This window comes from Pristiophorus japonicus, chromosome 15 (genome assembly GCF_044704955.1).
Source record: "Pristiophorus japonicus isolate sPriJap1 chromosome 15, sPriJap1.hap1, whole genome shotgun sequence".
In the NCBI taxonomy this organism is placed as follows: Eukaryota; Metazoa; Chordata; class Chondrichthyes; family Pristiophoridae; genus Pristiophorus; species Pristiophorus japonicus.
This window is the reverse complement of record NC_091991.1, coordinates 167548151-167575790: the sequence shown is the minus strand read 5'-3', so window position 1 is coordinate 167575790 and position 27640 is coordinate 167548151. Positions and strand designations below refer to the sequence as shown.

Here is a 27640-nt window from a genome sequence, read left to right as displayed (position 1 = left end):
AAGCTGAGATGCTGTTTCCCGCGTTTACATTGAGCTTCGTTGGAACAGTGTAAGAGGCAGAGGATGGAGAGATCAGAGTGGGAGTGGGGCGAAGAATTAAAGTGACATGCAAGCTCAAGGTCACGCTTGCGAACTGAACGGAAGTGTTCTGCAAAGCGATCTTATTGTCCGCCCTTACTGCCACCTTCTTGAATGTAGCAATTGTTTTTGCTACACAAAGTGGATGGCTTCATAGGCCATTAATGCAGAGGGCATTAAGAATTGTCCACACACTGGGCCTGGAGTTTTGTGTAGACCTGACTTGATGGCTGTCTAGTACTCTTAGAACATTAATGAACTAGTTGGATTTTTACAACAATCTGTCAGTTTTACCAGATTTATTTAATTCAGTTTCATGACTTGCCATGGTTGGATTATGAATGCAATTTCTGGGTGCTAATCCAATATTATGATCACTACACCACCAAACCAGCAGCTGGAGTTGTCTACTCTAATCCTATTCCTCTAGTCGTTCCCTGTATCCTTTTATATTCTTCCATTATAAATACTTAAGCATAAAGTGTGATGGAAAATTTAAATTAAGAGGGTCCATTCCTTGGCCTAGAGGTCAGGCAGGTGAGCCATTCCTGGCCTTATCGCATGTGTGACCTGCGTCAAGGTGTGGGAATGGCCTAGTGTGACTGGCCTACCTGTGTACTTTCCTTCCCTGTGGAAAAGCACCTTGCCTGTGGCAGCTTCACGAAGACCAGGAAGTTGCCATATAGGACATAGTGGTTGCATACACATAGATTACCGCTCTAGTGCAATGCATTTCTGCACCTGTTTGCTGTTCAACCACCTTGTATTCATGCTGCTGTTAAAGTCTATCTGTGCTCTATGTAAGTGAGGATATTTGCCTTCATTAAACAATATTTTGCACTCCATCTTATGAACAACCATGGATTTATTTTTGTAAATAGGTTTATATACTACTGACTAATCCTTTCCTTCCTGAATCAGTTTTGCTTCGTGTAACTTTTGCTTTTTGCTGATTATGTTTCTGTCGCCTGTTTCTGCAGGGAACAGTAATCCGAGTGTTCTCCATTCCAGAGGGACAGAAACTCTTTGAATTCCGAAGGGGGGTTAAGAGGTAAGAAAACAAGGACAAAGTTAAATTGACGGTTATGTATGTCAACAATAATTAAATGTTAAAGGAATTATGTTGGGTTAGGAGAAATGAATTGTGAGCTTGGTGCTATGGGGGTGAAATTGCCCCACGCTCCGTTTGGAGGCGGTAACCTTCCGGGGCCGGGACATTCCATCACCCGGCCCGGAAATTCCACCCCTGGCGTGGAATTTAGCCCATCTGCCCCTCAACGGAAGCGCTCCGTGCTCCCGGGGTGGTAGAGAGGTGCTGAGTACAGAGCTCCGGAGCCCAGCGCCCCGTCGGCAGTCCGTTTGGCGGCCACCAGGGACGCCCTTGACCGGGCCAACAGCCCGGCACCCAAAACAGAGTGCCAGGCTGCAGGATGGCAGGGGGTGCCATTGTCGGGCCGACGGAAACGTTGGATGACAGAAAAATATGACGGCCCACAGCGCAAACGACCTCCCCTTTAAGGGGTGCCCCGGCGGCGGATGCCTGCCAGCTTTGCGCCCTATGAAGCTGGCGTTGACATCGGCTGACGCCAGCTTCATCTAGGTGTTTTAATAGATCAATGCTGGGCATGTCCAATAGATCAGTGCTGGGCATGTCCAATAGATCAGTGTTGGGCATGTCCAATTGATCCATGCCCAAACCATACAGAGCAGACGATCAAACGCTGAACTAAATGGCCGAAACAGTAGAATACAAGTCCAAGAAAGTTGTGATTAAACTGTTCAGAGCTCTAGGTCACATCACACCTTGAGTATTGTGTCCAATTCTGGTCACCGAGGCTCAGAGGCAATATTCAAATGCTAGAGGCAGAGACTGATCCCTAGTGTAAGAAAGAAAGAAATACTTGCATTTATCGAGCACCTTTCATGACCTCAGGATGTCTCAAAGCACTTTATAGCCAATGAAATACTTTTTGAAGTGTAGTCACTGTTGTAATGTAAGAGGATAAGTTATGAGGAAAAACTGAAGAAATTTGAGATTTTTAGCTTAGAAGGAAGGATTCTGGAAAGTGATCTTGGGTATTTCAGATAAAACAAAGGGAGAAGGTAAATCTGGAATGTTACGGAGTTAAATTGAAAGAGCAGGAAAGGGGACACGGGTTTAAACTAGTATATTTAAGACTACTATCGGGGTCCGACTGCATTCGGGTCACATAGTGTTGGAATGGACTTCCAGTCAAATTCTCTGTTATTTTGGTAGGAAAGTAGCATAGAGAGGAATTTGGGATATTAAATATGTTAAGTGTTCGTATCATAAGGTTGTTGACATTAATTTCCAGTCTCCAGTGAGTTTGATGAGCAGGTTCTCATTTCCTTGCTGAGACTTGTTTCTTATCATTTAGGTGCGTGAGTATCTGTTCACTAGCATTCAGTATGGATGGAATGTTTCTGTCTGCATCCAGTAACACAGAGACGGTACATATCTTCAAACTGGAGATGCAAAAAGAAAAGTAGGTAAACGCTGAAATAATTGTCAGTCGATGAAATTGACTGACCAGCCTCATGAGTGATGTTCTCGTTCAGCTGCGCTCGATCTGGAGGTCCCGCGCAGGCCGCTCAACGCATTTATAGTTGAAATGACTGCGCACGCGCAAGAAATTGAATGGGCCGCGCAGCCTGTTAACGGAACCCCTCACGCAAAAAAAGTTAGCGGCAACATTGCTCATGAGTGAAAAATTCTCCCTAATACGCCATCAGAACAGCAGTGTTGCGTTCATCATGACTAGTTTGAAACACTTTCCAGAATATGGTACGCAAGTGATCATTAATTTACATATCCTGCTTATATCTTTGTCACACTTACTGTGTGATGATTTTTAACGCCTGGATATTATTTTCCCATGTAAGGTATGCGTACTTATGCAGGCTTCCCTGCCAGTGGAGGGAGAAAATAAAGGGGCTTGCCACCAGTTGCAGAACAAGGAGTAAGCCATTCGAGAGGCTGAATGGCTTATTCCTTGTTCCTGTGTTCCATTACTGTGGTACACCTTCCAGCCGTTGACTCAGAAATGGCTCTGGGCTCAGGTTGCCTAATTGCAGTCAATAAATGCTGAATGATGTGGGATGGGAATGTGGTTAATAAAAAAAAAAATTGATGTGGGATTTCAAATTAAATCTTTATTCAGCCCCCCCCCCCCCCCGCCCCGCCCCGTCCCCGCCTCTGAAAGTGGGTATGGGGTGGGGATGCAGTGAGGAGAACTGCTCACATTCTATTTGCTTCTAATCACTTCTCCTTGTTCAGACCACAGGAAGAGCCAACCACGTGGACTGGTTATTTTGGGAAGGTGCTCATGGCCTCCACTAGTTATCTGCCTTCCCAGGTCACTGAGATGTTCAACCAGGGCAGGGCATTCGCAACAGTCCGACTGCCCTTCTCGGGGCACAGAAATATCTGTGCATTGGCAACGTAAGTATAACATGCTGCTAAACATTGGACACAGTGGTACGGCTGGAAGCATTAAATCTTGGACCTCGTTTAAAAACAAAAGAAGTGCACAGATGTTTATAGACTGTTAACATCTCAAAGCTATTTAAATTCTCGATTTAATACAAGTGCAACGTCCTGAACTCCGAAAACCAGAATTGTCTAAAAACTGGACATTTTGTGCATAGCTGATGGAGTCGTCCGGAATTATTGTCTGAAAACCAGACATTTTTGAGGCAGAGCCCAAAATCCGGCATGGATTCAGTTGAGGATTCTGGATTTCTGACAAGAAAATCAAGTCTGAAATCAGGAATCTGTAACCGAATCCGTGATGGATTTTGGGTTTTGCCGGATTTCGGACCTCGCCGCTCAAAACCCGGCACGGATTTGGTCGAGGATTCCAGATTTCAGGCTATTGATTTTCTTGTCTAAAATCCAGGAAAACCTAAAAACTGGAATGGACTCAATCCTGAGGATTATGGATTTCGGACATTGTACCTGTTGTATAAAAGACATTGGATAGACAGCTAGTAGTAATTGTTCAATATTACAGTCTGATCAAGGAGTTGCCGTTCTTCGTTCAATGCTTGTTGGTCTGGGTTAGTGAAACAAGAAATAAACTGTACAAAGAATTGGGCAGAAAAAAAGAAACCAAAGAACAATCTGAAAGGAAGAAATGGGACATTAGGAAGGATATACATGCCTTAGAAGGAATGCAACAAAGGTTCACTAGGTTGATCCCTGGGATATGAGGGTTGTCGTATGAGGAGAGATTGAGTAGACTAGGCCTATACGCCCTAGAGTTTAGAAGAATGAGAGGTGATCTCGTTAAAGCATGTGAAATTCTTAAGGGGCTTGACAGCATAGATGCAGGGAGGATGTTTCCTCTGTTTGGAGAGCCTAGAACCAAGGGTCACAGTCTCAGAATAAGGGCCTGGCCAATTAGGACTGAGGTGAGGAGAAATGTATTCACTTGGAGGGTTGTGAATCTTTGGAATTCTCTACCCCAGAGGGCTATGGATGCTGAGTTATTGACTATATTCAAGACAGTAATTGATCGATTTTTAGGTTATCAAGGGATTTGGGGATAGTGCGGGAAAGTGGAGTTGAGGTAGAAGATCAGCCATGATCTCATTGAATGGTAGAGCAAGCTCGAAGGGCCGAATGGCCTACTCCTGCTTCTAATTCTTATGTTTTTATTAAGAAGGTTTGGAAAAGAAAGATGTGCGAGACAGAAATCAAAGAGGATAAATAAGGAAAGATGAGCTACATTTTACTTGAACAAATGTCAAGCAGTGAATGTTATATATGTTCTTCACTTCCCCAGGAAGCAGGAGGGAAAAAAATCAAAACAGCTTCTTCTATCTTAGTTTGACATTTGGTTCTGTTCCAGAATTCAGAAGATTCCTCGGCTATTAGTAGCAGCAGCAGATGGTTATCTCTACATGTATAACCTGGACCCACAGGAAGGGGGCGAGTGCACACTAATGAAACAGCACAAGTAAGCAACACGGCACCAGCTTTCTGGAAGCACACCTTTAGGGATAGCTGCATGAAGTGATTATTTGAAACATTTAGCCGTAAGCTGAAACCTATATTTGTGCGATTGACTGATAATGTGGAACACCTAAACGTCCGAGGCAGCGAATAGACCTAGCTTTTTTTTTTGCAAAAGTGATGTACTCTCACCCTGCATTTCAGATCCAGTAAAAACTTACCACACTTCTCACATAAGACTGAGGCCATCTTCCTTCTCTAGACACCGGTAAATGTGCAGAAGCTGAACTTTCATTGTTTGTATCTGCCGTAGAGTGCCTGTTCAAACTGACTCACCAACATGCTGCATGTAATGTAAATGAAATAGCTGTACAAGAATTACAGCACTGACCATGAGACAGTAAAGAAACATTTGGAGAAATGAATCACTGGTGAATGATTGGGAGACTTGGGCAATCATCATCATTGATTTGCTAATTTTTTGGGAGGGCCTGAATATTTTGCTTAATTTTTTTTGCTGCGTTTAGTGATACTTTTTCCCCATACAAATTTGTCATTTCCCCAATGCTGTTGAGCAACTGTCTTCAGTAGGAAACTCAGTAGAAATTGTTGGTTATTTTACTTTGGCAACAGTTTGGATTGTGTTGGTATATGTCCCTTTATGAAGTAAAATCAACTTTTGTTGTACAAGATTTAGAATGATTAGAAATTTAAAGAAACAGAAAATGCTGGAAATACTCAGCGGGTCAGGCAGCATCTGTGGAAAATGAAACTGATGATTTAAGGTAATTGACCTGAAACGTTAACTCTGTTTCTCTCTCCACAGATGCTGCCTGACCCGCTGAGTGTTTCCAGCATTCTCTATTTTTATTTCAGATTCCAGCATCTGCAGTATTTTGCTTTTATATTGGAATGATTATAAGTCACAGGAAATAACATGCTAGTTCTCTAGAAATACTACCTTGCCCACATCTTGTGTTTAATACACAGATCTAATCTCATTCACAGAGAAATGTACTAGTTCGACAAATGCGATAATATGTTTACTTTTGGCTGTGTTGTGGTTTAATGCCTCAGACCCTCTGAGCTTTTAAGTATTGGCGCGGCAAACACATCTTAGCATATTTAACTGAGTGATTTTATAGATCTATTGCCGTGTGACTTTCCGTCAAAAATAATCAGATGTAGAGAACTTTAATCTGGGTAGAATGTCAGCCTTTGGAAAAACAATCTAAATGTACATTTCAGACGCATGAATATTCATTGAATGTGTTTCTCATCGTAACAGTTGTACCCCCTTAATGTGTTGTGTTTTAAAATACTCAGGTAGATTTTCATCTTCACCACCTGGGCTGCAAACAGGCAGATTGGGTTGTCTTCCCTTTGTAAAGCCCGCCTGATTTTCATCGCATTGGTTTCAATGGGATGAAAATCGGGCAGGTTCTATAAATGATGGGTAATCCCCTCTGGCAGATTACTGCCCCGGCTGTGCAGATGGAAATCTACCTCAGGATGTTAGATTATAGACGTGCTGTCGACTGTTCAGTAGGTAGAACTGTTCTCCCCAGATTTCTCAGCTGCTTGCTTTATTCACCGACCAATACTGACAAAATCCTCCATATTAGAAACATAGATATTTACAGCGCAGAAGGAGGCCATTTCGGCCCATTGTGCTGGCCGACAACCACGGCCTTGGGTCAGCAGCCCTGAAGGTTACATATAAACCAATGAACAATGGCGGAAAGATAAAGAGCAGCCAGCCCAACCAGTCCGCGCCACACAACTGCGACACCCCTTACACTAAAACATTCTACACTCCACCCCAACCGGAGCCATGCGATCTCCTGGGAGAGGCAAAAACCAGATAACAACCCAGGCCAATTTAGGGGGGAAAAAATCTGGCAAAATCCCTCTCTGACCCATCCAGGCGATCGAAACTAGTCCAGGAGATCACCCCGACTATATTCGATTCCCTGCAGTACTTCCCATTATATCTGCGCCGGCCAACAAGAGGTTATCCAGTCTAATCCCAATTACCAGCTCTAGGTCCGTAACCCTGCAGGTTACGGCACTTTAAGTGTCCATCAACCATCTCTTAAAAGTGGTGAGGGTTTATGCATCCACCACTCTTCCAGGCCGTGAGTTCCAGATCCCCACAACCCTTTGCGTAAAGAAGCCCCCCCCCCCCAAATCTTCTCTAAACCTTCCAGCAACTACCTTAAAACTATGCCCCCTCGTAATAGACCCCTCCACCAATGGAAATAAGCCTTTACTATCCACTATGTCCAGGCCCCTCAATATTTTGTCTCCTCTCAACCTCCTTTATTCCAACGAGAACAAACCCAGCCTATCCAATCTGTCCTCATAACTAAGATTCTCCACTCCAAGCAGCATCCTGGTAAATCTCCTCTGCACCCTCTCTCGTGCAATCACGTCCTTCCTATAATACGGCGACCAGAACTGCACACACTACTCCAGCTGTGGCCTAACCAAAGAATTATACAATTTAAGCATAACCTCCCTGCTCTTAATTGTAGTTCAAGCTACCAAATCACTTTGCACAAGTTAACTTGTGGGCAGACGTGAGAGTAAGCTGCAAGTTTTGAACTGACACTCGTGTAATAAAACACGTACGCACCAGGTGAATTGATACCAAATACATTTGTTGGCGTACCATTATTAATGAGCTTCCCCTGGTCCGGGAGCGGTTCTTCCACACTGGAAACCTGCAGTGTTTGCATTGATAGTATGCTGGTACCAAAAACAAGAAGTGAAGGCACAAAGTGTAGCATCGATGATGAATTGGGGAAGAGAAGAGAGGAAGAATATAAATAGATGGGAATCGAGCGCAAACCAATGTGATTTTAATACTTTTATTTATTTTGAGTTTTAACGATTCTAATTGAAATATGTTTGGTCAGTTTCAGTTTGGTTGTGAACCTGCAACATAAACTGGACATTTCACACAGGTTAGAGAGTTTCTCCTGAAGTAGGGGCTACTGCAAACTGATTTATTAAGTGTTTCTATCCCGACTTGGCACATAATCCTAAAAGTTTAAAAAGGCAAATATCCATATGTGAAGATTAAAATTCAAATTCTCTGTTCCCACTGTCTCTGACCAACAGTTTTAAAACCGTTATAAATCACTAGTTAGGCCTCAGCTGGAGTATTGTGTCCAATTCTGGGAACCACACTTTGGGAAGGATGTCAAGGCCTTGGATATGGTGCAGAGGAGATTTACTAGAGTGGTATAAGGGCTGAGGGGCTTCAGTTCTGGAACAGAGAAGGTTAAGGGAAAATTTAATAGAGGTGTTCAAAATTATGAAGGGGTTTGATAGAATAAGGAAAAACTGTTTCCACTGGCTGGAGGGATCAGTAACCAGAGGACACAGATTTAGTTAATTGGCAAAAGAACCAGAGGGGGGAGATGAGGAGACCTTTTTTTACAGTGTTATTGGGAATGCACTACCTGAAAGGGTCGTGGAAGCAGCTTTACAAATGACTTTCAAAAGGGAATTAGCTAAATACGTGAAGGTGAAAATAATTGCAGAGCTATGGGGAAAAGAGCAGGGGAGTGGGACTAATTGGATAGCTCATTCAAAGAACCAGCTCGATTGGCCAAATGGCTGCCTTCTGTGCTGTATGATTCTATAATGGAAGATAGAAATTAAGGAAAGCCTGGTAGACGATCAAGTCAGTGCATTGATACTTGCCTTCTTAAATGTCAAAGAAATAATTTAATAAAATTACAATGGTCTTTGCTGGATTCCATATTCTCTCCTATTATGCACCTGCCCTCTTTTTCCTCTCCTCCCAAAATTAATCGGGCACACTATACTCACCAGATTGCTTTTACAGTAGTTTTAATAAGGTTGCAAATTAAAATCTGCTTCCCTACAATCGATGCATGCAACTTTGGTTGAGGGGTGGGCTCTCTGAATCATTAATACTGGTACCATGACATTTCCTTTCAGTCCAGTGACTCACTGTTGGGGGAATTGATTTCACATTACATTCTTTAAAAGACTTTTGATGTCTGTGCTGCCTCTTTCCTTGCAGGCTAGATGGTAGCGTGGAGCCAGCCAATGAGATTCTGGAGCCTTCACCGCACGATCGGCCGTTAGTGTCTCAGACGTATAGTTCACTTGCTGCCAAAGTTACTTACACCCCGTCGTCGCCAACACGACACGGTAAGGAGCCGCACTGGTCTTACACAATCTTATTTACTGCAATTAATTCTTGATTCATAGATGCATTTAAGGGTAAGCTAGATAAGTACACGAGGGAGAAAGGAATCAAAGGATATAGCGATAGATTTCGTTGAAGTAGGGTGGGAGAAGGCTCATGTGGTGCATGGACCAATTACACCATTTTCTGTGCTATAAATTCTATGTTGTTCTGAGTCACTCCAAATGCACCATTTAATTAGAGGAGCAAAAATTCTCATTCTCAGTCTATGCAGATTGTATTCAGAATATTAATCACGAGGGTCACTGATTACTTTATAAATTCAGAGACCTGATCGGATGGAGCAGAAGAGTGGAAAAGACTGAGACTATATTTACTGTGCGCTATTCTAGTGATGGTGGAATCTACATTAACTGTATTTTGGTTTATTTGTGCACTAATCTTGTTTAGAACTATAGCTGCAGTAACTTTCATCAGTAATTCCTTTGACATGTCAGAGGACATTAATGATGATTAGTGGATGCATGGCTGTAAGTAATTTAATTGTGATTTTGATCATGAGAATTTGATTTCAGCTGGGGTGTATACTGTCGTAAATGTTCTTTTCACTTCTACTTGAATCATTTTAATATCTTGATTTTTATGGGTTTTTATTGTTTACACTACGTTGCACTCATTTTGACCAGACTTACTCAATTCGATTATGGTCTGTTGGTGTGAATCATCATTGGTTCCATTGATATGAGAAACGTTACAGTTTAATAATATAGCCTGCTAGAAAACTTAGGAATCTTCGTCTTGATTACATGACCCTGGCAAATGATATGAAATTTTCAGGTAAATGGCAGCTGTTTCAAGTGCAGTAGGACGGCAGCACTGCAGGAGCTCAGTGATGTTGGCAGTAGGGTCTTCTAGTTAAGAGGATAATTAAGTGGATTTTTTTGTTGTTGAAAAGTATGTGGAATGGCAAAAGGCTATTTGACCAATTAACCCTGTTCCTTCTATAGACCATGCATGATCCAGTCTATCCTAAAATCTACCTAACCCATTTAATCTCCTGAGGAAATTCTGCCAGTGTCTCCCTGGACCTTTGTTGATAGAGGATCCAGAATATTAGATGGATGTTTCAGGATATTCATAAGCCAGTGTAAAACTGGACTGTTGTGTGGAAGGTTCAAATGTATGGATGTTGCTACTTTGCAGTAATGGTGGACTCATGGTGCTGGTACATTCAGTACTAACTTGCTGCCAGTCTAGTATTACTACAAATCTATTATTTAGTTTAATGCTGTGTATTTTATAAATATCTTGTCCAGCAATACTGGGCCTCATAAGGCCAGGTGTTGATGGGTTTTATGATCGTATGACCCAGTGCCAAACAAAAGCTCTGCAGCTCCTAATAGCACGATGATAAAAAGTGAGGTGTCCTGATGCAACAAGAAACAATACCTGTTCTCTCAAGCTCTGATAGCTCCGGCCTTCCAGCTTATAGGACTGAAATGCCTTTGTCAATAGACAATATTGTCTATTGATAGGATTGATGATGGGGTAATGCAGAATTCCTGTTGTCACTGGCAACTTAAGAAAGCGTCACAATCACTGGTTTTTGAAAATCAAATTGTTGGGTGCAAGATTCTGACATCAAATAAATTTGGCGAGTTTCAGCCCAGTTCCTACTGAACATGAGCCCTACTGAACAGTACAAAGTTGGCCCTTGTTTGGCCTTAAATTGGAAATATCTGGTTTACAGACCAAAGTCCTTTCTATTTCTGTTTACTAGTACAGTGCAGTAGTTTCATTCGTACCTCTTGGGATTGTGCTGTTTCAGCAGTGGGTGTTTGAAGATGAATTTAAAATTTCACATGCACAAATATTTATGCATATCTCTGTTAACTTTAAATATCATTAGCGTGACCATATTCATACATATGTATATAAGGAACTAAGGGCTTTAAGCAGTCAAGACGGCAGCAGCCATGTTTGTTGGGCTGCCTTTACTTTTGGTGCTGTTACTACTTGCACTGGAAGTCATGTTTGTACCTCTAGCTTCCAGGAAAAATGAAAAAAATTACAGCGGCAAACAAGAGCTAAACTGTGTTTGCTACGTAATTGGGGAAGGCAACTAGCTCACTGAAACATCTTTTAATTAACTGCTGGTGTCTTCACCGAAGTTCATCACCTCCCTCACAACTGTCTGATTCAGTAACTCTCCCAAACTAATGTGTACTGCTTAATAATGGGCATTTAAACATAATAGGTGGAATGCCCTGTTCCATCAGCAGGGTCAGCACACAGTGTACAGCCTATTGGGAAAATGACATGTACTTTGCCTACGATTTTTCTCTCATTAGTGTCAATGGACAGAAAATTGCTGATGGTGTGGGGCCTCACAGTTCTAGCTCCGCTTGCTTGCTGTGATAAATTGTAGTGATTGCAACTTGCACTTTTTCTATCATCTATTCCATGCAGCCTACCCAGAGGACCAAGGAGCAGTGGGCGGAGTTGACCCGGATGACGATTTGAACATTGGCACACTGCGATTGGACGAGGACAATGAGACTCCTCCCCTGATTCTTAAGAGCGAGTGACCTTTGACTTGTGAACTGGCACATGTTGGCAGAGAACATTGACTGTATTGTGATGCTGCTACAGACTTATCGTTGCAGGACAGAAAGTGAAGAAAAATATGAAAGGAAAATTTTAAAGAAAAAAATTGTAGCTGTAGCTTAATTCTATAATATTGGATACAAAATATAATGTCGTTCCCCCCCCCCCCCCCCCCCACCCCAGTGGCTTTTAATTCCTGTAAAAAAAAAAATAAAGTAAATATGTATTTTTTTTTTCCCGGCCAAAACCTGCTGCCTGATGCAGCCCTGGAGCCTATTAGCTTTGCATGTATACATGTGCCAAGAGTTGAGAATTTAGAAGCCACTTTAATATTGCCAGTCTAGCTGTTTTCCCATTGACTTCTCCTCTAGTTACATCACCCAAAGGAAGAGATTGTGGGATCTTTCTGTTCCTCCATCCTGCGACACAGGTTTCCAAAGAGTTGTAATGTAGCAACCCCAACCCCACCCTGATTTTTTTTTTAATAAAACATTCTAGCCTCCTGTATTTGGAATTTCTTGAAAGTTTCTTTGTCGAGCTGCTCAAACCAGACTCTGTGGTGTGAAGTTGTGGTCCTTCAAATTTCATTTGGGAGGGAAAATTATGACTTTTTACAAAAAAAAAACTTGCTTCAAACAGGGACGGTTCATTGAGTGTGACACTAAGAATGAATCGTAACTTAATCCTAAGGGTTTAAATATTGAGTGAAAATTTGTAATTTACTCTGAAAATAAAAGCTGGTATCCCACGTGTTTTTGAATCTTGTGATTGCGACATTTTCTTTTCCAGAGAAGTGATGATTGCTACATGTACTACTCCTGCCTCTTACTGACCACCCCCCCCCCCCCCCTTGCGTGTCCGCAGGCACGGCTGCGATTGCTCGAACTGTATCAGATGGGGATGGGGTTGCTACTTTGAGCCTGCAAGGTTCTAGAAAGGCTTGGCAATCTGATGATGTTGTTTTTGAGTTTGTGTTTATTGTCCAAATGGCCAAACTTCAGCAAGCCAGTGTCTAGCCAGCACTGAAGTCCACTTGGGGCCTCTGATCAGCAAATCATTTCAGAAATTCTTGCAGCGAGAGGAATGCTTGCAATGGACGGCTCTTAATTTTGACAATTGCAGCAACAAGGAAGTATGTTTCAAATGCTGGTTGTTAAAATGAGATAAATGGAAGGGACCATGGAATATTTCTATTTTGCAGCAGTAAGTTGAAAATTTGAGGGTTTTTCGTTTTATATGTAGTTCAACATGATACGCAAAGTTAAACTGCATGAATCACCAAGAAGCAATGACGTGTTACAGCTGCTGGTTTGCGGAAATTTGGCCACTTCCACAACTAAATGATAACAGGAGAGACCAATTTTTTTTGTTATATAGGAATAAAATGGCTGGATCAAATCAAAGCAGCAATATTCTACATACAACTCCACTCTATTTGTGATCGAGAAGAACAACAGGTTAATGGCTCGCATCAATTCTGTGACATGTTGCTCAGTACGTATCACGTTTGGGATTAGTACCACCAGAAGCTATTAAAAATCTGGGCAATGGCACCAGGTGGCCCTTGGCCACTTCAGTGGTGGGATAGAGGAGCCACATTGTTACTCTTCTAGTATTCATGGACGCCTATTGCTCATAACCAACCAGTCGTACAAATTCTGCCGCAGTGAGTAATGTAAATTAAATAACTGACATTGAGGAGATCTGCTACTGCTTTTATTTAAAACTCCTCATAGAGCCTATTAGGCAATTCTTAGCAATTTCCTTTAAGCTTACATCTGTGACCATGCTTAATAGAAGTGTGCACCTACATAGAAATAACCTATTCGTAACTCAGTTGTGCTGTCTGCAATCCACTGCAACCCAAGGGGTATCATTGTCCTGGCAGATGCCTTGCATGCCCGTTTACCGATATTGTAATCCGATGTGTACAAGGATGTGATTGGTGATGCTAAAATGCTCCACTGTTTTGATGTCTGATGCTGAAATGTTCGACCTTTTATTGAAGTCTGTTTCAAGATGGACAAAACTATGTGAAAACTGCCTCGCAATCACTGGTGGTGCAGCACATGAACCACTGCAGCGCAATCTCTTCTCCGGCAACCAATATAGGATTATTGAAGCAAACCTTTTTTGGAGGAGGCAGCCTCAAAACGTCCCTGAACCGCAACAATGCTTGTGTGTTTTTTAACTCTGCATTGGACCCACATAACTCTCGGCAGTGTTTTATACTGTGCGCCGTAACAGTCAGGAGCCCATGTAGGACTAGACTCAGAGTAAAGGGAGGCCAATCTCTGTCCAATTGCAGAAGATGTGCAAACACAGGTAGCATTCGTCACATTTGCTGTGTGCAACTGTTCAGAGTTTGTGTGTTGCTAGTGGACTTAAGAATTAGTATTTGAAGGCATCGTATGCTACAGCGCTTCCCCAATGGGCAGGGCATGAGTAGCTGGGCCGTTTAGACCAGAGAGGGCTCTAGTTTGATTGGCCTGAACTAACTGATGTAAGCCGCATGAAAGCACTACCATTTGCCTCCGTGCCCTGGCTGGGGAAGGGAAATTCGAACCCAAATTTCCTGCTCCTGATTGCCATCCAAAAAAAAACCCTGCTTAAAATGAAGGTGTGTAGACATAGCGCGTAGGAGAGAATTGGGCTCGACTATCTTACCCTCTGTTTGGAGAAGCCTGCCAATGCATTTAAGCCCAGGCTCGCGCGTGAACAATGGCCACTTGGATGCGGTACAGGAGACTGCCTAGTGCCCATGGAACCGTACCTCAGCAAAGAGTTTGTGCCTTCGGGAGGGGTGGGTGGGAGGGAGGTGGGGGGCAAGGAAAGGGTAGGAGAGATAAATCGACAGAAAAAGGAGAGAAATAAAGGTGTATTCTGCAAACTCTGCTCATAATGTTACATACCTAACCAAATTATACACTGAACAGAAATGCATTTTGTATGTTTTAATCGGTCTTGGGACACTGACATTTTCTATACTTTATTTACTGTAAACCCCAAGTATTTTTGCTATCTAAAAGTATGATCTCAGTATTATGATATACTTTTGACATTAATTGTTCCAGTTTGGTTATGCAGTATATTGTTACCTTTTTTTAAAAAAAATACATTTTGGCACTAATGCAACACCCTCCTGATAGCAAAAATATTTGTGGTGTAATCTTTTATTTTATAGTACGAGGGCTTCAGTCTTATGAGATGTGTAGAGTAGGTTTTTAACTTTGACGATGTTGGAATGTTGTCTCAATAGGAAATATAAGCTGTGGAAGGGGATCTGACTCCTATGGAAAAGGCCTTTCTGGTACCTGATTTCCTCATCACCTGACTCAGACTCTAACTTTAATAGTTTTTGCCAGTTTAAAAATGAATTTGGTAAAATTGAAGTGGTAAATAGAATAATTGTTTTGCATCAGAGATGAGAGACAATGAATTTGCACATTTTAGCACAGGTGGCTCTGTATTGAAGAAAGGTTTCAACAGAAAATGATTAAAAACAATTAATTAGCAAAAAAAGTTGCTAGTTTTTATCCACTTCTGCTTTCCTTAAGTTGCCTCTCTATAGGCTGATGTGAGATGCCTCATACTGCTTATCTCCCCACTGCCCTTCACCCCAGCACTGAACAGCTTGAAACTGTGAAGCCCACTCTCCCAACAGATTGATCTTGAAGCTACCAGCAACTGAATGAATAAATGCACCTCGTACTTTGGAGCTGGAGGCTGCTAATCGACAAAGAAATGACCATTTGATTTCTGATCTGTAGTCCGGCGTGTGACCTCAGTGGAGCAGCACAATTGACCTTGGTGTTCTGCAGCTTGGGAAGAAGGCTCCTGTTCCTGTTCATTATTTGTACACCCCTACTCCATGTGTGGGGGGAAAAAAAGACTAGCATTTATATAGCGCCTTTCAGGATGTCCCAAAGCGATTACAGCCAATGAAGTGGGCGCCAGGGGTACAGTAGCATAGTGGTCATGTTACTGGACAGGAGTTCAAATCCCACTACTGGCAAAATTCAATTCAATTAAATAAATCTGGAATAAAAAGCTAGCATCAGTAATGTTGACCATGAAACTACTGGATGTTATAAAAACCCATCTGGTTCACTAATGTCCTTTAGGGAAGGGAATCTACTGTCCTTACACGGTCTGGCCTATATGCGACTCCAGACCCACAGCAAAGTGATTGATTGACTCTGAACTGACCCTCTGAAATGGCCAAGCCAGCTGTATTCAAGAAGGTGGCTCAACCACCATCTTCTTGAGGGCAATTAGGGACCGGCAACAAATGCTGGCCTTGCTGGTGACTCCCACATCCCATGAATGAACAAAAAGAAAAATTGAGGACTCGTTCAAGTTTGATTGGCTAGTACCATTGACCAATGCAGCTCATCACTGATTCTCCTTTTAATTAAGGAGACCACATTTCTACTTTTGCGCCATGCATCATAGATAGAATGATGTCCTTGTCCTTGAGATAGACTTGTAATTTATAGCTGTTCTGTGTAACTTCCACAGAAAATTGATTGCAAGGTAAACTTTGTTTTGCTGACAGGACTGAGGAGGTATCCACATTAAAGTAGACAATGCTAGCCTTTTATTTGCATGGTGTAAAAGTTGGCCTGGTGATGTGGTAGTGAAGATGCAGGCTTTATTTCCTGTGATTGGAACTGTATCCCCCATTACTGCACAACAATGCAAATTGATAATCTGTGTCGTCAAAATCCTGCAGAACTTTCTATTATCATCTAGTCAGTGACACTCATTGTGATACTGCATATTGAGCTCTTCAATTTATCACCTCCCTTGGAAGAACCTCGAATCCTTAATTTTAAAAAGCATACACCGAGAGTTCCAAGGTCTTGAGGTGCTCCAAGAATGATTGGTTAGTAGGAATTTCTATAATAGTCCTATATGGTATCAAAGTACTGGATCATCCACACTGACTCGTTACTTTTTGCCACTTCCCAGAAAGCCTGATGGGCAGGCAACTTGCAATGGTCAAGGAACCATTCCTATACTGTATTATCTCATATGCCTCCCAGTAGAATAAATCTACTGAGCAAGGAAAGGTGTTGGCATCTGGTGTTTTAGACCAGCCAGCTGCTACTCGTGCTTGCCTCACAAACCAAACAGCTCAGTGCTTGACGATGCATTTTTTTTGATGCAAAGGATGTTGCCATCTGTTTTTTGGTGAGTGTGTGCTGATAAATAGAGACTTGCTCCCTTGGAGATGTGTGTGCAGGTGTATTATAGTTTTAGTGGTGGCTTGAGTTGACGGCCATGTACTTCCTTGGAAAACTGTAATGACTTTTCTCGACCACCGGAGATCCTAAAGTGCTTCATAGTCAATTAAGTTCTTTGAGTGTAGTCGCTGTTGTATGTAGGACAGCCAATTTGCACTCTGCAAGTTCCCATAAACAGCAATGTGATGATGACCAGATAATCTGTTTTTGCTATGTCGATTGAGGGATAAATATTGGCCGGGAGACAGAGGATAACTCTCCTCTTCTTCGAAATAGTGCCATGGGATCTTTTACATCCACCTGAGAGACAGCAGACAAGGCCTCGGTTTAACGTCTCATCTGACAGTGCTGCACGGCCTCAGTACTGCACTAGAGTGTCAGCATAGATTTTAGTGCTTAGGTTTCTGGAGTGGGACTTGAACCCACAACCTTCTGACTCTGAGCGAGTGTGCTACCCACTAAGCCACTGGCTGACTGAATCATAGTCCAGTAAGGCTTTGATCCTGAATTAAACACTCTATATAGGCTCTTCAAGTCTCTAATTTCAAATTGGGGTTGTGTTTTCCAATTGTTGGATATCAAAAACAGATTTCAATCTACTTTACGGTTAAAGTCTTGTTAATATTTTGATTGCCTGGCTATTGATAAATGATTTGATCGTCAAGTAAGTTAATGCCTCAACCCATCAACTTCCTTGGAGTTTTCATCCAACCTTCATGTAGAATATCTTTTATTTGTTCCTGAGCTGTTGGTGTCACTGGCAAGGACAGAATTTATTGCCCATCCCTAATTGCCTGAGAAGGTGGTGGTGAGCCACCTTCTTGAACTGCTGCAGTCCTTGTGGTAAAGGATCACATATAATGCTGTTAGGGAGTTCCAGGATTTTGATCCAGCACTGATGAAAGAAAGGTGATATATTTCCAAGTCAGAATGATGTGTGACTTGGAGGGGAACTTGTAGGAGGTGGTGTTCCCATGCACCTGCTGCCCTGGTCCTTCTAGGTGGTAGAGGTCACGGGTTTGGGAGGTGCTGCCGAAGGAGCCTTGGCAAGTTGCTGCAGTGCATCTTGTAGATGGTACACACTGCAGCCACGGTGGTGGAGGGAGTGAATGTTTAAGGTGGTGTATGGGATGCCGATCAAGCGGGCTGCTTTGTCCTGGAGGATGTCGAGCTTCTTGCGTGTTGTTGGAGCCGCACTCACCCAGGCAAATGGAGAGTATTCCATCACACTCCTGATTCGTGCCTTGTAGATGGTGGAAAGGCTTTGGGGAGTCAGGAGGTGGGACATTCGCTGCAGAATACCCAGTCTCTGATCCACTCTTGTAGCCACAGTATTTATGTAGCTGGTCCAGTTAAGTTTCTGGTCAGTGGTGATCCTCCGGATATTGATGGTGGGGGAATTCAACGATGGTAATGCCATTGAATGTCAAGGGGAGGTGGTGAGACTCTTGTTGGAGATAGTCATTGCCTGGCACAAATGTTACTTGCCACTTACCAGCCCAAGCCAGAATGTTGTCTAGGTCTTGCTGCATGTGGCATAGACAGCTTCATTACCTGAGGAGTTGTGAATGGAACTAAACACTGCAGGCATCAGCGACCATCTCCACTTCTGATCTTATGATGGAGGGAAGGTCATTCATTATAAAGCAGCTGAAAGGCATGGTTTTCAGAGCAGACAGTTGTGTATCCAGGACAACCACCAGTAACAGTGGGCATAAGCTGGTACTTTGGAGTACATAGAAATTGGTGAGGTTATCAGACAATAACAGGCCTTTGAAATGACCTGTCAATTGGAAACTAGTTGCTTCTACACTGTTAGTAGTTATTATGCAGTTCTTACTGACACCACAAGGTGGCACCAACAGCCACAGACGAATAATCACAATTAAATTTGCTGACATGAATAAACAGAATGTGGGAACAAACCTATATCCCACCAGCATCTGAAAATAAAAGAAACTGGGTGGAGACACCTCAGTAGGACAGATAAAGAGCAGGAATACCTTTAAAAGTTCTGACCAATCAGGAGTGGGCAGGGAGAACAACCGAGTACAGAGAGGGAGCTAATGGTTTAATAGCCCGTGAACATGTCGCAAAGGATTTAATAGAATCATGCAGCACAAAGAGCCCATTCGACCCATTGTGCCTGTTGCCAGTTCTTTGAAAGAACTACCAAATAGTCCCACTCCTCCTGCTCGTTCCTCATAGCCCTGCAAAAAAATTCTCTTTTGAAGTATATATCCAATTCTCCTTTTCAAAGTTATTATTGAATCTGCTTCATCATCCTTTCAGGCAGTGCCTTCCAAACCGTAACAAGTAGCTGTGGAAAATAAATTATCAATCTCCCCTCTGATAACCAACCCTCCTGCCAGTGGAAAGTTTTTGCTTACTTACTCTTATCAAAACTCTTCCTAATCTGGAACACCTCTCTTAAATCTCCCCTTAACCTTCTCTGCATAAATCGTGTATGAACATTTTTTTTTTAAAGCTGGGAAAGAGGTGAAAAGTGCTGAATGAAAGACAAAGGTTATCCCAGTCCAGCCGTGAGAAGGCAACATGAAGGTGTGTAAAACAGCTCCCCAATTGAAGCTGGAAACACTCAGCAGGTCAGGCTGACAACGTGTAGAGAACAGACGAAACATTTTGGGTCTGCATCAACGTTCCCGCTAAACTGCATGGCCACACATTGGTCTGGCGGCCCCGCGCAGGCCGCTCACTGGCTTTTACATGTACGAAACCACGCAGCCAGTTAAAGGGACCATGCACGAAAAAAAAAAGGAAACATTGGTACCGACCCTTTGTCATACCCAAAATTTCTTGTCCGTACTCTCCACAGATAATGCAGAATTTTTTACTTTGTGTCCATAGAAAATAGGTGCAGGAGTAGGCCATTCAGCCCTTCTAGCCTGCACCGCCATTTAATGAGTTCATGGCTGAACATGAAACTTCAGTACCCCCTTCCTGCTTTCTCGCCATACCCCTTGATCCCCCCCCAAGTAGTAAGGACTTCATCTAACTCCCTTTTGAATATATTTAATGAATTGGCCTCAACTACTTTCTGTGGTAGAGAATTCCACAGGTTCACCACTCTCTGGGTGAAGAAGTTTCTCCTCATCTCAGTCCTAAATGGCTTACCCCTTATCCTTAGACTGTGACCCCTGGTTCTGGACTTCCCCAACATTGGGAACATTCTTCCTGCATCCAACCTGTCTAAACCCGTCAGAATTTTAAACGTTTCTATGAGGTCCCCTCTCACTCTTCTGAACTCCAGTGAATACAAGCCCAAGTCCACATTTGGAAGGCAAGGTAAGGGCCTCATCAATTCAATGGCAATAGGAGCAGGAATGGTCATTCGGCCCATCGAGCCTGCTCCGCCATTCTATAAGATCATGGTCGATCTGATCTTGGGCTCAGCTCCACTTCCCTGCCCGCTCCTCGTAACCCTTTACTCCCTTATCTTTCAAAAATCTGTCTTATCTCCACCTTAAATATATTCAATGACCCAGTCTCCACAGATTTATGACCTTCAGAGCACAAATTCCTCCTCATCTCAGTTCTAAATGGCGACTCCTTATTCTTAAACTATGCCCCCTCATTCGAAGGATTTGCTTTGCAGTTAACTGCAATCAGAAAAAAAAAATAGGAAAACTAATGTGCTTGAATAATTCATATTATTCCAAGAATTTTTATACAGATTTCATCTTATGACCAGCAAAGATAGCCTGAAAATAATTAAACAGCACAGATTCTTGCTCCATTTTCATTGTTCAGTTAAAAGAAAAATGTTGAGTTTAAACTGAAACCCTGAGGACTAAGTGGGACTTGCCCAAGGCACCATATGCAGCATTCAAAAGTAGAGCACAGAGTCTTTGCAAAGCAATTCACTGAATTTGAGACTCCTGTACCTTGTAAGAGTACCGGGCAATACTACATAATATTGTTAGGTACATGGATCATTCGGAAGCGGATACCCATTTCAACGTCATTTGCCTTAAAACATGTTGCGTTAAGCGAGGTGTGTGAGAAAGAGAGGCAGGGCAATTTAAGGACGTGCAGATTTCAAGGAGACCGGTCCAGTGATTCAGGCAATCTTCAAACCTTTCAAATCAGCCTCCAGGGTCTGTGGGGAAAAATATAAAACAGGTTAGCGAGTTTTTAAAAACAACGAGGCCACAAATACACCCTTTGAAAGATTTTTTGGGGGTGAGTTTAGTGCTGTTTTGTAACAGATGAGGGATGTGACAGTGCTGGGGGATGGAACACTTTCTTTTGGCTCCCAGTGTTAGCAATGAGCTGACCCAGGATTGGTAGATCACAGGCCAGATACACTTAGGTTTCACTTCAAAAACATTCCTCTAACCACAACCTCGGAAAATCATCGATTCCAAGAATGCTTGGATGTTTTCCATTTCCCACCCCAACGGCCTTTGAGTTTTGCCAGCTCGGCCACACTGAGGGCAGGTTTGGGCTGTGCACCCGGTCCCAGTAGTAATTTATAGTAGCTGCAGCCCTTAAAGCTGACAATGAGCGGAGACTTTTGCTCCTCCAGTTGGGAAGATGAAAGAGACTCTGTTGACCCACTACACCTGGTGACCAGGTGCTTGAAGCCAGCACCCAGGGCTGATTTAAGGATCGGCTAAGATAGTGTCATTAGAAGATGGCGGGGTTGGTATTTGGAAAGAATGAGATCACATGGGCCAAAGGGCCTTTTTCAACTAAACCCAACCCGTGAGCAGTGCATGGACCACAGCATAACTACACAATTATCAATTTTATAAAACATAATTGATAACGTAACAGACCGCAACAACTTGCATTTATACAGCTCCTTTAACACAGAAAGCCATGGCAAATGCTGCCAGCCTATTTATCACAACAGGCCCATATTGACCTCACCCTACGTTCACGCACGTGATCATTCTAGTTGGGAATCCTGCCTCATTATCCTTCCATCTTCCTAGACCAGGGGTGCTGAGGTAAACAGTAGCAGCCCCTTAGGGCTGCTAGGCTGAGATTAACGAATGTAGCACAGGCCAAGGACTGAGCTCAAGTGCTCCCAGTACCACACCAGCACATTCACACATTGCTGCAGTGATTTTATGTTGAGAAGGTTGTTCCTGAATACGATAAGTGGACATCGAGGGGTGGGGAGGAAAGGTCAGTGTATCTTTTAAGAGCAAGTGCTGTTACCTTAATATCCCAGATTGCCATTCCACCATCCATACCAGTGGTGCAAAACTTAGCACAGTTCTTCTTTCCACCCTCAACAATGGAGATTTGGCTGTAACGAAAAGGAAGAGTTAAGGACAAAGTTTTGATTTTCCATTCATATATCCAGAAACAGAGCAGGGGATTTCGCTCATTGTGACACCCTGCAAATTTCTAGATTCATCCCATGCAGCCCAAGCATTGCGATTTGTGTAAAGGCAGTGTAACGGCCTGTTTCTGAGTGCATCCAAGTGCCAGCAAATCACTTGCATCAGATGTAACAAGTAGTAAAGATGATACAAAAACTGGCCGTGTGGTTGACAATGAGGAGGAACGCTCTAAGACTGCAGGAAGATATCGATGAACTGGTCAGTTGGGCAGAAAAATGGAAAATGGAATTCAATCTGGAAAAGTGTGAGGTAATGCATTTGGGGAAGGGAATGCACAATAAATGGGAGGATACTGAGAGGTGTGGAGGGACCTTGGAGTGTATGTCCATAGATCCTTAAAGGTAGCAGGACAGGTCGATAAGGTATTTAAAAAGGCAAACGGAATGTCGAGGTATAGAATAAGAGCAGGGAAGTTATGTTACAACTGTATACAACACTAATTAGGCCACAGCTGGAGCACTGTGTGCAGTTCTGGTCACCGCATTACAGGAAGGATGTGACTGCACTAGAGAAGGTGCAGAGGAGATTTACGAGGATGTTGCCGGGAGTGGAAAATTTTAGCTACGAGGAAAGATTGGATAGGCTGGGGTTTTCTTTGGAACATAGGAGGCTGAGGGGAGACCTAATTGAGGTGTATAAAATTATGAGGGACCTAGATAAGAGTGGGGAGGGTGGACCTGTTTCACTTAGCAGAGGGGTCAATAACCAGGGGCATAGATTTAAAGTAGTTGGTAGAAGGATTAGAGGGGAGATGAGGAAAAGAAATTCCACCCAGTGGTGGTCTGGAACTCTCTGCCTGAAAGGATGGTAGAGGCAGGAACCCTCATCACATTTAAAAAGTACTTGGATGTGCACTTAAAGAGCCATAACCTACAGGGCTACGGACCTAGTGCTGGAAGGTGGGATTAGGCTGGGTAGCTCTTTTTCGACCGGCACGGACACGGTGGGCCGAATGGCCTCCTTCTGTGTCGTAATTTTCTATTATTCTATGCAACGCAGTAGTAGATTCCCTGTGGCCTTGCTAACAAATAGTAAGGGAGCTGGTTCCAGAGATGGGTTTGGCGGGAGAGGCATGGCAGTAGAGTCAAAGAGAGGCGAGAGAGTCGGGTCTGGCTTTTGGTGCACTCAGCACGTGCAAACTCCAGCTATGGGCTGGACAGTCAGAGCACTCGCCAGCAGAAAGGGTGGAGGGATGGTTCAGATCTGCATGGCTGTGTTCTTTCTTAACAGTTCTAGGATGTGATTGGTCCTATAACAATAGTGTTATAGAGTTCTGATTGGTTTGTGCCCATCACTGAACAGAAAGCCAGGAATGCACCCATTTATACAGACATATTTTGTTGTCAAGATACAATTTATGGGCCTTCAAATCAAAAATACCCTTGTGGTTTTCATTCTAACATCAGAATCTATACTAGAATGTGCTGCAATTTTGTACCTCGAACATCAACTGGTTTCTTAAGTGACAGACACATTGCCTCATGTGTAACATACAAGATGCAAGCCATAAATTAAAAGGCAATCTGAATACATTTAGGGATGCTTGACTTGTTGTAAGAAGCTATTTAGGAGGCTGGCAACTGGCATGTTATATGGAGGACAAGATGGAAAGTACTTTAAAAGACCATGCAACTTAGGAACATAGGAACAGGAGTAGGTCATTCAGCCTCTGAAGACTATTCCACCATTCAATTAGATTATGGCTGATTTGTATCTCAACTCCATTTACCCCCGCCAAACCCCCTTGGTTCAATATAATCTCTATCCATGTTAGTAGATTGCCTCTAAGTCTACGTGCTTTCATTTTTGCTAATAGACTTGTGTGAAACCTTGTCGAATGCCTTCTGGATATCTATATAAATAACATCCATAGACACTCCCTTATCTACATCGTTAGTAACTGCCTCAAAACATTCAACTAGGTTAGTTTGACATGGCTTACCATTTACAAATCCAGAGAGATACAGAGGGAACAGGAGAGGAGAAGCAGGAGGGAGGGAGAGAGCAGGAATGAGTGAGAAAAAGAGGAGAAAAAGGAGGGAAGGAGGGGCAGAGGGGGGAAAAAGGAGGGAGGGAGGGGCAGAGAGGAGAAAAAGGAGGGAGGGAGGGGCAGAGAGGAGAAAAAGGAGGGAGGGAGGGGCAGAGAGGAGAAAAAGGAGGGAGGGAGGGGCAGAGAGGAGAAGAGGGAGGGGAGAAAGAAAAAGGAGGGAGGGAGGGAGAGGAGAAAAAGGAGGGAGGGAGCGACAGAGGAGAAGAGGGAGGGAGGGAGGGAGGGGCAGAGAGGGAGGGAGGGGCAGAGAGGGTGGGAGGGAGGGAGGGAGGGGCAGAGAGGGAGGGAGGGAGGGAGAGGAGAAAAAGGAGGGAGGGAGAGAGGGAGGGAGAGGAGAAAAAGGAGGGAGGGAGAGGAGAAAAAGGAGGGAGGGAGGGAGGGAGGGAGAGGAGAAAAAGGAGGGAGGGAGGGAGGGAGAGGAGAAAAAGGAGGGAAGGAGGGAGGGAGAGGAGAAAAAGGAGGGAGGGAGGGAGAGGAGAAAAAGGAGGGAGGGAGGGAGAGGAGAAAAAGGAGGGAGGGAGAGGAGAAAAAGGAGGGAGGAAGGGAGGGAGAGGAGAAAAAGGAGGGAGGAAGGGAGGGAGAGGAGAAAAAGGAGGGAGGGAGGGAGAGGAGAAAAAGGAGGGAGGGAGGGAGGGAGAGGAGAAAAAGGAGGGAGGGAGGGAGGGAGAGGAGAAAAAGGAGGGAGGGAGGGAGGGAGAGGAGAAAAAGGAGGGAGGGAGGGAGAGGAGAAAAAGGAGGGAGGGAGGGAGGGAGGGAGAGGAGAAAAAGGAGGGAGGGAGGGAGGGAGGGAGAGGAGAAAAAGGAGGGAGGGAGGGAGAGGAGAAAAAGGAGGGAGGGAGGGAGAGGAGAAAAAGGAGGGAGGGAGGGAGAGGAGAAAAAGGAGGGAGGGAGAGGAGAAAAAGGAGGGAGGGAGGGAGGGAGAGGAGAAAAAGGAGGGAGGGAGGGAGGGAGAGGAGAAAAAGGAGGGAGGGAGGGAGGGAGGGAGGGAGGGAGAGGAGAAAAAGGAGGGAGGGAGGGAGGGAGAGGAGAAAAAGGAGGGAGGGAGGGAGGGAGGGAGGGAGGGAGAGGAGAAAAAGGAGGGAGGGAGGGAGAGGAGAAAAAGGAGGGAGGGAGGGAGAGGAGAAAAGGGAGGGAGGGAGAGGAGAAAAGGGAGGGAGGGAGGGAGAGGAGAAAAAGGAGGGAGGGAGGGAGAGGAGGGAGGGAGAGAGAGGAGGGAGGGAGGAGGAGGGAGGGAGGGAGAGGAGGGAGGGAGGGAGAGGAGGGAGGGAGGGAGAGGAGAAAAAGGAGGGAGGGAGAGGAGAAAAAGGAGGGAGGGAGAGGAGAAAAGGGAGGGAGGGAGAGGAGAAAAGGGAGGGAGGGAGGGAGAGGAGAAAAGGGAGGGAGGGAGGGAGAGGAGAAAAAGGAGGGAGGGAGGGAGGGAGGAGAAAAAGGAGGGAGGGAGGGAGGGAGAAAAAGGAGGGAGGGAGAGGAGAAAAAGGAGGGAGGGAGGGAGAGGAGAAAAAGGAGGGAGGGAGGGAGAGGAGAAAAAGGAGGGAGGGAGGGAGGGAGGGGAGAAAAAGGAGGGAGGGAGAGGAGAAAAAGGAGGGAGAGAGAGGAGAAAAAGGAGGGAGAGGAGGGAGAGGAGGGAGGGAGGGAGGAAGAGGAGAAAAGGGAGGGAGGGAGGGAGGGAGGGAGGGAGGGAGGGAGGGAGAGGAGAAAAGGGAGGGAGGGAGGGAGGGAGAGGAGAAAAAGGAGGGAGGGAGGGAGAGGAGAAAAAGGAGGGAGGGAGGGAGGGAGAAAAAGGAGGGAGGGAGGGAGGAGAAAAAGGAGGGAGGGAGGGAGGGAGGGAGGGAGGGAGAAAAAGGAGCGAGGGAGGGAGGGAGGGAGAGGAGAAAAAGGAGGGAGGGAGGGAGAGGAGAAAAAGGAGGGAGGGAGGGAGGGGAGAAAAAGGAGGGAGGGAGGGAGAGGAGAAAAAGGAGGGAGAGGAGAAAAGGAGGGAGGGAGGGAGAGGAGAAAAAGGAGGGAGGGAGAGGAGAAGAGAAAAGGAGGGGAGAGGAGAAAAAGGAGGGAGGGAGGGAGGGAGAGGAGAAAAAGGAGGGAGGGAGGGAGAAAAAGGAGGGAGGGAGGGAGGGAGAAAAAGGAGGGAGGGAGGGAGAGGAAAAAGGAGGGAGGGAGGGAGAGGAGAAAAAGGAGGGAGGGAGGGAGGGGAGAAAAAGGAGGGAGGGAGAGGAGAAAAAGGAGGGAGAGGAGGGAGAGGAGGGAGGGAGGGAGGGAGGGAGAGGAGAAAAGGGAGGGAGGGAGGGAGGGAGGGAGGGAGGGAGGGAGGGAGGGAGGGAGGGAGGGAGGGAGGGAGGGAGGGGAGAAAAAGGAGGGAGGGAGGGAGGGAGAAAAAGGAGGGAGGGAGGGAGAGGAGAAAAAGGAGGGAGGGAGGGAGAGGAGAAAAAGGAGGGAGGGAGGGAGGGAGGGGAGAAAAAGGAGGGAGGGAGAGGAGAAAAAGGAGGGAGAGAGAGGAGAAAAAGGAGGGAGAGGAGGGAGAGGAGGGAGGGAGGGAGGAAGAGGAGAAAAGGGAGGGAGGGAGGGAGGGAGGGAGGGAGAGGAGAAAAGGGAGGGAGGGAGGGAGGGAGAGGAGAAAAGGGAGGGAGGGAGGGAGGGAGAGGAGAAAAAGGAGGGAGGGAGGGAGAGGAGAAAAAGGAGGGAGGGAGGGAGGGAGAAAAAGGAGGGAGGGAGGGAGGGAGGGAGGGAGGGAGAAAAAGGAGCGAGGGAGGGAGGGAGGGAGAGGAGAAAAAGGAGGGAGGGAGGAGAGGAGAAAAAGGAGGGAGGGAGGGAGGGGAGAAGAAAAGGAGGGAGGGAGGGAGAGGAGAAAAAGGAGGGAGAGGAGAAAAAGGAGGGAGGAGGAGGGAGGGAGAGGAAGAGGAGAGGAGAAAAAGGAGGGAGGGAGGGAGAAAAAGGAGAGAGGAGAAAAAGGAGGGAGGGAGGGAGGGAGAAAAAGGAGGGAGGAGAGAGAAAAAGGAGGGAGGAGGGAGAGGAGGGAGGGAGGGAGGGAGGGAGAGGAGAAAAGGGAGGGAGGGAGGGAGGGAGGGAGGGAGGGAGGAGGGAGGGAGGGAGAAAAGGAGGGAGGGAGGGAGGGAGGGA

General features: G+C 44.9%; 2 protein-coding genes across 3 annotated transcripts in view; one reads left to right on the top strand and one right to left on the bottom strand.

The window, feature by feature from the left end:
- wipi2 (WD repeat domain, phosphoinositide interacting 2) overlaps positions 1 to 12612 on the top strand; it is a 60355-nt gene extending 47743 nt beyond the window's left edge. The window contains exons 7-13 of one of the 2 annotated variants that reach the window (XM_070901282.1): positions 1059 to 1129; positions 2478 to 2585; positions 3377 to 3541; positions 4953 to 5060; positions 7978 to 8025; positions 9117 to 9247; positions 11715 to 12612. In XM_070901282.1, the coding sequence (XP_070757383.1) occupies positions 1059 to 1129; positions 2478 to 2585; positions 3377 to 3541; positions 4953 to 5060; positions 7978 to 8025; positions 9117 to 9247; positions 11715 to 11833 (750 nt within the window). In that variant the 3' untranslated portion in view covers positions 11834 to 12612. The remainder of the gene's footprint in view (positions 1 to 1058; positions 1130 to 2477; positions 2586 to 3376; positions 3542 to 4952; positions 5061 to 7977; positions 8026 to 9116; positions 9248 to 11714) is intronic. The other variant, XM_070901283.1, reaches the window with a different exon arrangement.
- An 8143-nt stretch (positions 12613 to 20755) lies between these two features.
- Positions 20756 to 27640, bottom strand: part of arpc1b (actin related protein 2/3 complex, subunit 1B) — a 49387-nt gene continuing 42502 nt past the window's right edge. The window contains exons 9-10 of the mRNA XM_070900004.1: positions 22292 to 22382; positions 20756 to 21221 (exon numbers count right to left, since the gene is read on the bottom strand). Of these exons, the coding sequence (XP_070756105.1) occupies positions 21183 to 21221; positions 22292 to 22382 (130 nt within the window). The 3' untranslated portion in view covers positions 20756 to 21182. The remainder of the gene's footprint in view (positions 21222 to 22291; positions 22383 to 27640) is intronic.